The 9,610-nt window shown below is 43.4% G+C and overlaps 1 protein-coding gene across 1 annotated transcript; it reads left to right on the forward strand.

Annotated features, from left to right (window-relative positions):
- Positions 1-2,254: 2,254 nt before the first annotated feature.
- On the forward strand, positions 2,255-2,845 carry LOC146021101 (olfactory receptor 1-like). Its single transcript, XM_083154902.1, has one exon. It carries the CDS (start codon positions 2,255-2,257, stop codon positions 2,843-2,845), a length of 591 nt encoding a protein of 196 aa, XP_083011028.1.
- Positions 2,846-9,610: the final 6,765 nt, after the last annotated feature.

A 9,610-nucleotide genomic window follows, 5' to 3' on the forward strand; every position in this document is an offset into this window, starting at 1 on the left:
CATTATCCGCCGGCATCAACACTTCCGTGTTGACGGCACCCTACTTGCACGTCCACTAACTAAGGGGCGGATACGAAGTCAATGGACCGCATGACACGCCCACCGTGCGTTCCATAATCAATACGACCGCATTACTCACTTTATTTTTTTAGTCACAATGTGGGCTTTTTCTTATAAAGAGCATTGAAACGTTGCAGTTAAAGTCCGGAGTGCCACCGTTGGAGAGACTATATATATATATATATATATATATATATATAGAGTTGGCGGGGTTGCGGCCTGGCACTCTCCAAACGCGATTGCAGCTGCCCCGGTGCCTTCACATAATATGGGTAGCGAAACAAGAGACAGGCGGCACTCGGAGGTCTTTTCAAATCTGTGTATTTAGATGAAGTAGCTTAACGTTTCGGAGCAGCGCTCCTTTTTCAAAAGCTAATGGTGAGACGTCTCACCATTAGCTTTTGAAAAAGGAGCGCTGCTCCGAAATGTTAAGCTACTTCATCTAAATACACAGATTTGAAAAGACCTCCGAGTGCCGCCTGTCTCTTGTTTCGCTAAATATATATATATATATATATATATATATATATATATATATTTGGAAGAATAGGCGTCACTCCAGACGACTTCAAAACACTTTATGTGTATAGATGCAAGAATCAATACATGCTCATCGCCGCAGTCGATGTTTCAATGTCAGACAGACATTTTTATCAAGACACATGTTTCTCATGCACATCGTGTCTTGATAAAAATGTCTGTCTGACATTGAAACGTTGACTGCGGTGATGAGCATGTATTGATTCTTGCATCTATACACATAAAGTGTTTTGAAAGTCCTCTGGAGTGACGCCTATTCTTCCAAACCTGCACATTTATTGGAAGGCACCCTGGGCACTTTATTCCTGATCATTGGGAGTGCCGGCTCTAACACCCACGTATATATATATATATATATATATATATATATATATATATATATATATATATATATATATATATATATATATATATATACACTGTAGGAAGTCAGCAAGAAAAGTGTTTGATGGCAGCTTTGTGCCACTGTGGCTGCTAACGTCAGTGATATAGATCCCAGACAGGTTTGAAATGGAAGGTACAGTCCGGAGGTTTTGTATACTTGTAGGTATTTGGTAATAGCCATTCCCACACTACACACCAGGTAATCATCTCCTAAGCTGACAGTTCAGGTGCAGTTCTGGAGTTGATTAATAGGAGAAGCTGCCTGTGCACAGTTTTGGTATTGATGTGTGTTGAAGAAAGCAAACAATAGAGAGAGAGAGAGAGCTGGTGCTGCTAGTGTCTGCCTGGGACCTGCCAACAAAGAGACATGGTGAGTGCCTTGGTCTATGCTGCCGGTTCCGAAGCTAAAAGAGCAGAGACTTTGTGTTCAACGTGAATGGAACTAAGTTTACCAATTGCTGCTGTAGAAAATCCTGTTTTGTTTCTGACTTAATGTGCTGCTGATAAGCCTCCTGTTAATTTGCTTATTAATAAAACCCTGTCATCCTGCAACCTATTTTGTTTGGGCCTACCTGTCTTAGAGCCAAGATCTCACAATAATTAATAGTACACTGCAAGTAATGAGATGGAAAAAGCAGGAGTCAAGAATTATCTTCCCAATGAGGTTGGCATGACATCCATTATTCCCATCAGTGGTGTGTGTAGCTTGTCCCTTGTCTCACATACTGTACACTGCGTCTCCATCACACCGGCATGTAGTGATACATCTGGCTGCCAACATTGACCGTTATCACATAAGATACAAGAGACAGAGCTATAACTGACATTGTCCTACTGACATTAGTACTGTGTAACCACAACAACATACAAATAGGATAAAGTAATAAATACTGTATGTTTCTTTACAGGGTAACCTGGATATGATATGGAGAACCAGACTTACATGAATGGATTCCTCTTGTTACCATTTTATGCAAAATCAAATTATATATTGTCAACCATTTGTGTATTTTTCTCCCTGTATATATTTGGACTGGTCTTCAATTCTATTATTATAACAGTGATCTGTAAATATGCTCAGTTACACACCCCCATGTATTTATTTATCTGTAACCTGGCCTTAGTAGACATCTGTTATACAACCACTACTGTCCCTAACCTGCTGTACATGTTACTATCTGGGGATAATACAGTGTCCTTCATACAATGCTTCACACAGGTGTACTTTTATTTTGTGTCTGGTTCCTCAGAGTCTTATCTAATAATGATTATGGCCTATGACCGATATGTTGCCATATGTGACCCTTTACATTATCACAATATTTTAGATAGGAAACACTGTCTGTTATTGGCATCAGGAACTTGGATAACAGGATGTTTAAATTCATTAGTGTTTACAATTCCAGCATCACACATGTCCTTCTGTCAGACACGTATCATACACCAGTTTTTCTGTGATGCTAAAGCTCTGATCAACATCTCCTGTGCTGGCAGAGAAGACTTTTATATTGTAATCTATTTGGAAATCTTGGTATTTGGAGTTATTCCCCTTTTGTTCAGCTTGATCTCATATATAAGAATTATCAGGGTCATCTTGCAGATTAAATCTACGGAAGGCAGGAAGAAAGCCTTCTCCACCTGCTCATCCCACCTCACCGTTGTCACTATGTTCTATACCATGATTTTTTCGGTGTACATGAGGCCACCATCAGAATACTCCGATGTCCTAGAACCTGTGTTTTCTGTACTGTACTCAGTTGTCACTCCAATGATAAACCCTCTGATTTACAGTCTGCGGAATAAAGATGTGAGAAGTGCTCTAATGAGACTACTGGGGGGAAAACGAAGTATTGAACAGTGATGGAGAATAGGCTATACTCTAATATAATATTACTGTATCTGTATGTGATTGTTAACTTCATTTTAGCAACTTGGGAAATACTGTAAATGATTATTGTATTATAACTTTCTCCTATTGATCCCTTTTTTTATCTTAGAAATTGTTCTCATTGGTTTGTTCTGTCTGCATCAACTTTTTTTTTGAATGAAGTTTTTATTCAAAAATTTGGTACTTGTTTCCTAGAACGGCCACAATCGTGAGTGATCGTGGCTCTTAATTAAGGGACACGATCCTCACGATGTGGCCGATTTTTTACAATTTTTTCCCTTTGATTGACAGAAATCGGGTCAATCGGTCGGTCGCGACCAATTAAAATCGGCCGCGATGCGACCGACCGATTGACCCGATTTTTCCATAGACTTCAATGTTAAAAAATCTTTTAACATTGAAATCGGGAGGATCTTGTCGGTCTTGTGCCATTATAATGGCACAAGATGAGATGGACTTGATTAAGTCCATCTCACATAGGGAAAAATTTTAAAAAAGGTGAAATGGGCCAATATGACCAATTTCACATTTTTTATGTGCCCGCCATGACCCCACGATAGACGTCAACCCGAAGCGTGGCGAGCACAGCGAGCCCGCGAGGGGCGGCGGTGCGCGTCCTCCGACCTTTTCATTCCCCTACTATCCACTAGGGCGTGGAGTGAGAATATAATAGTGTGGCGAGCGCAGCGAGCCACCGAGCCCGAAGCGTGGCGAGCGCAGCGAGCCCCGCGAGGGGACGCGTATAAAAAAATCGGGTGAAAAATCGGTCGATCGGATCGGTCGCATCGTATGCGACCAAATCGCATGCGATGCGATCGATCCGATTTTTTATCTTACGACCACAACGATCTAAATCGTTGTGGCCGTTCTAGGAAACAAGTACCAAAAATTTTCTGTATAAAATACATTATTTTGGAGGGAGGAAGGGAGTAAAGAAAATAATAAAGATAGGGGAAACCAGGGAAGGGGAAAGGGGTGCATCGTCTCAAAATATAGTACAGTATAACACTCAATCTGGTATACATCCCAGATTGCTGCTAATATTGCAGTCCTAGAGGGAATAGTTTGTGATTTCCAGTGGGAAGCAATTTTTATTTTGACTGTGCTAATCAGCTCAAGATACGTTTTTGGATGGTTTCGGTATGTCTGGAATACTTCAAGGTAAAACAAAAAAAATATTAGGGAGAAAACGGAACATTTATCCCTGTTATACGCAGTATCAGGCTGTGAATATATTTCCATAGATCTACTATTCTGGGACAGTCCCAAAAAATATGGAGTAGAGAGCCTCTCATTCCACATAATGTCCAACAAAGGACTGGTGTATTTGGGAAAATGCTAATTATTCTCACCAGGGTCATATACCAATGGGTATATACTTTGAAGGCGTTTTCTCTATTTCTCTATATGCTGAAACTATGTTCTGTTTTATTTCATCCCATATATCAGGGTCCAGTTGAACTCCAAGGTCCATTTCCCAGGTCAATTTGTGTGGGGTAAGGATAGCTTTGCCATGTTTAAGCAGAAGATGGTAAATAGAAGTTTGTAACAAAAAATATTCCAGTGTGGTTCTGGTCGTAGATTTATGTAAATAGTGAAAATTAAGAATTTGTAAGAATTGATCAAAGCAAAAGATGGGAATATATGTGAGAGAGCTATATCATTAATAAACAATAAATCAGTGTTAACCCAGTATTTATGAGAGTGTCTATCCTTTCCAGCTGGAAAACCAGAATGTCCCACAATGGGGACAAGGCCGGAGGAGAGGATGGCAATTTATAAAACTTGGTTAATCTTTCCCATAGGGCCAAAGTGAATAAAATGATTGGTCATCTCTTAGTATTTGTGAAGCTGGAGTAATTCTGATTCCAGTTGTACCCATCTTCATGTAGAGGTGTGTGAGTGCCATAGCACTGCTTATGATATGTGCACTGCATAAAAAATAAAGTTTCAAATTGGGGACTCCACGTCCCCCATCTTTAGCGCTATTATGTATGATTTTCAGGCGCACTCTCAATCTTTTTCCTGACCACAGAAATTATATGAACAACTTGTGTAGGTTTTGGAAAGTGTGTAGAGGTAGTGTTATCCGGGTAACACATTAATTTTTAGATCGTTTGCTGTGCCGGTGAGATGAATTGTCCTGACCAGCTTCCAAGGTCTGTAGAGATTTCATTAATCAGTCTAGGGCAGTGGTTCCCAAACTGTGTGCCGTGGCTCCCTGGGGTGCCTCGGGACACTTGCAGGGGTGCCACGAGTTGGTGGTTCAGGACCAATTCAAATTATTTATGATCAATTATAATTATATTTATGGACAAAAACAGTGCTGGTGGCTGCCAATCATAAAATATGTGTACAATCAGCAGCAACTCATGCCCTTTAACACATAACTGAACCTAAGAAGCACATATAAACACAATCTACTTCATTTTATATAATTTTTTTGGGCCTAGGGGTGCCGTGGAAAAATTCTGCTGCTCTAGGGTGCCATGATTCTAAAAAGATTGGGAACCCCTGGTCTAGGGTAATTAACATCATATAATTGATGGTATTGTTTAATGATATATATACCTAGATATTTCAATTGGAACTTTTTCCATTCTAATTGAAAGGTAGATGAAAGTGCGCTTTTCATTAAAGGGGGAGATGGAGGTCCAGAACTTCTGTTTTTGAAGAGTTAATCTTGAAATGAGAAACTACATTGAACTCTTGTAGAATCTGAAGCAGGTTGAGTAGAGAAATAATTGGGTTTGAAAGCGTGAAAGGGATATCATCGGCATACAGTGTGTTACGCTGCCCGCAAGGGCACAGGGAGTAACTGTCGGCTACTGAAGGCTGGAAGTCAGGCGTGAGCCCGTAGCCGGGACCGCCGGTTAGGACGGCCACAGCGGATGCTACACTAACTCTGTTGAGTCCCTGAGGCAGATGGTAAACCCCTGCAGAGCTTCACCTGTGGCCGCCGCGTCCGAAGGAGCGAGTTAGGCCCGCTCCGACCCCGATGCAGCCAGGTCTTAGGAATAGACAAGGGGTAAATGAACGCCAAGGGGTAACCCAAGAGGACCAACTAACTACCGGGCCTAACTGGAAAAAGACCCCTAACTGCCGGCACCTGGCCAAAACGGGATTGCGACCTAGTTGCAGACACAAAAAGACAAAGGAGGAGTCTCCAGCTAGACATGCCACAGGGATGGCGACTCCCCAAAACAGGGATCTGAACGAAGGGAGAAAAAGGGGGGGAAATGCGCTAGCTAGATGCTTTGGGGGCAAAAAGCTATAACCGGCATCTGTGCCCAGCAGACGCCGGCTATTTAATTGAAGTTCGCGCCGCCTGACTGACTTCAGGCGCGCGTGCTCCCGGCCGCCAGGTGGAAGTTCGGGGACGTTGCCTAGCAATGCCCCGACGCCTAGCCTCAGAGTGAGGCTTGGGGCGCTGCCCGGCAACGTCCCCCGCCGCGTCACTGGATGCCGCATCCGCCGTCTGTCCGGGTGCAGGGACTCCCGGACGGCGGCGTGCAACAGTACCCCCCCCCCTTGAGGAAGGGTAAACAACCCTTTCCCACCAGGTTTATCTGGGAATTGTTGAAAGAAAACCCTTCTCAGGTTGGGCGAATGCAAGTCTCCATCGGAAACCCAAGACCTCTCTTCGGGACCGAATCCCCTCCAGTGTACCAGAAACTGCAACGAACCTCTCACTAGTCTGGAATCGAGGATTTTTTCCACACATAACTCCTGTTGCCCCTGCACCATCACCGGGGTGGAGCCACTCTTAATTCTGCGAGGAAACTTGTGTGAAAAAAGCACTGGCTTAAGAAGTGAAGCATGGAAGGTACTCGCAATTCTGAGGGACATAGGTAGAGCAAGACGAAATGCTACCGGATTAACCCTCCTGACAATCCGAAAAGGACCAATGAACCGAGGCCCCAGCCTCACCGAAGGTTGGTGAAGCTTTATATTACGGGTGGATAGCCACACCCAGTCACCAACCTTGAAACGGCAAGGCCGTCTGGATTTGTCAGAAAATACCTTATCTCTGAAAGAGTCGAGAGGCAGCTGCTGAAGAAGACCCAGGGGCATCAGGTCCCAAAGAGTTAGCCCGTGGATGGAATCCGTAGACTGCAAAAAAGGGAGAAGTCTTAGAGGCCGAATGATGTGCATTATTATACGCAATTTCGGCTAACGGCAGGAAACTGACCCAATCATTTTGCAGTTTGGAAACAAAGACCCTCAAATACTGTTTGAGAGACTGATTGAGACGCTAAGTTTGCCCATTGGCCTGTGGATGAAACGCAGAGGTGAGACCGGTCTTCACTTTTAAGGCTGCACAGAAGAGTCTCCAAAACTGTGCCACAAACTGTGGACCACGGTCGGACACAATATCACTGGGCAAACCATGCAATCGAAAAATGTGTTGTAGGAATAGAGTGGACAGCTCCTTAGCCGAGGGTAACTGTCTTAAGGCCACAAAGTGTGCCATCTTAGAAAATCTATCGAAGACGACCCAGATGACTTGACAATGGGAAGAGATCAGAAGACCAACAATAAAATCCATGACCAAGTGAGACCAAGGCCTGCCGGGAACGGACAGAGGCTACAATTCTCCTAATGGTTGAGAACGTGGAACCTTATGTCGGGCACAGTCCGGACAAGACAACACAAAGTCTTTGTTGTCCCTGGCCATCCCTGGCCACCAGACCACACGAGACAGAAGAGCAAGTGACTTATATACTCCTGGATGACCAGCAATCTTAGAGTCATGACACTCCGCCAAAACTCTGCGTTTTAAAGAAGGAGGAACAAACAACCTGTTCTCAGGTGTTTGGGCTGGAGCTTGTCCCTGGGCTTGACGAAGAAGGCCCTCTAAGGTTTGACTCACTCCAGCATGAATACAGGACATAGGAATGATGGGCCATGACTTGACCCTACTTTCCTGTTGAGGAAGGAAAAATCTGGAAAGAGCGTCAGCTCTGATGTTCTTTGATCCTGGTCTATATGAGATAATGACATTGAATCGCATAAAGAAGAGAGCCCATCGAGCTTGGCGAGCATTCAGTCTTTTAGCTGATTCAATGTATTGCAAGTTCTTATGGTCGGTCAAGACAAGAATCTGATGGGCAGCTCCCTCCAACCACTGTCACCATTCGTCAAAGGCCCACTTGATGGCGAGCAGCTCCCTATTGCCCACATCGTAATTGGACTCTGCCTGAGAGAATTTCCTAGACATGTAGGCACAAGGGTGGAACTCTAATGACTCAGGATCCAGGGGCGGATCCAGGATAAAATGACAGGGGGGGCACCATGATAAAAAAGGGTTTGGGTGGGGGAGGGGCGGTGTTAGTGGTGCCAGTGTACATGCTAAGAGAGCGGCAGAAGAGTGTGGGAATGGAATTAAAAATAGGCCCTGGCATTTAAAGTACGCAGGCCCACAATGGCGACAAAAGTGAAGGATGTAGTTGTGCACGCGCCAAAGGCGCGCTCCAGAAAAGGGTGTGTGGCCACTCAACAGGGGGCGTGTCAACACCATATACAACTTCTACACATTATGCAACAAAATACTATACCCCATTATACTTGCCCCTTACACATGATGCCAAATGGAATGAACCAAAATTGACATAATGCCACATGGATTGAGCCAAAATTCAAATAATGCCACATGGATTGTGTCAAAATTCACATAATGCCACGTGTATTGAGCCACAATTTACATAATAACACACACGGATTGAGCCAAAATTCACATAATGCCACACGGATTGAGCCAAAATTCACATAATGCCACACGGATTGGGAAAAAAATTCACATAATGCCACACGGATTGGGAAAAAATTCACATAATGCCACACGGATTGAGCCAAAATTCCCATAATGCCACATGGATTGAGCCAAAATTCACATAATGCCACACGGATTGAGACAAAATTCACATAATGCCACACGGATTGAGACAAAATTCACATTATGCCACATGGATTGAGCCAGAATTCACATAATGCCACACAGATTAAGACAAAATTCACAATACACTTCAGGCTCGCATTAAACATTTACACCATAATGTCCATTACACAATAAGTTACACGCCATTATGTCCATTATGTGTTATGCCAAACACCATAATGCCTATTAAAAATTATGCTACATAAGTGCTACTTCTTTACATGCTCATTGCCAAGGGTTCCATGCTCATTGCCAGAAGTTCCATGCTTGTTGCCATGTGGGATTACATGCTCATTGCCAAGGGGGAATACATGCTCGTGGTAAATGAAGGACTTCAGAAGTGATAGCCACTGACAGTGGCAGAGACTGGCTGTATTCAGAGCACTGCAGGTCCAGGCTATTTGAAATAATACCCCTTTCACACCAGAAAATGCATTCCCAGGTTGGCCCCTTTTACACCAGCCTAGTCCCTGCATTTTCTGGTGTGAGGGGGAGAGAAAACGACCCCTCCCCCCTTTAACCAGTTATCTCATTTAACCAGCTATATCTTCGGAACCAACTGACCCATTTACATGAGACAAGTATTATATTGAAGAATTTTTGAATGGGCTTTGAATGAATTTGGTCCAGTGAAACTGGAACGTTTGGTTCCAGAGTAATCTGCCCTCAAAAACATGAACAGCCATGAAATTACATTTCAAAAATAAAAAAATCGGTTTATACGCAATATCTCTGGAAACGATTGATCGATTTGGACCAACCTGGCATCATATTGAAGGCCCAGCGATTTGGAATTGAAT

This window comes from Crinia signifera, chromosome 7, assembly GCF_055691185.1.
Source record: "Crinia signifera chromosome 7, ASM5569118v1, whole genome shotgun sequence".
NCBI lineage: Eukaryota > Metazoa > Chordata > Amphibia > Anura > Myobatrachidae > Crinia > Crinia signifera.

What these genes read in the sequence shown, in the direction of transcription:
- LOC146021101 (XM_083154902.1), top strand. Translation starts at nt 2,255, where the DNA reads ATGGCCTATGACCGATATGTTGCCATATGTGACCCTTTACATTATCAC.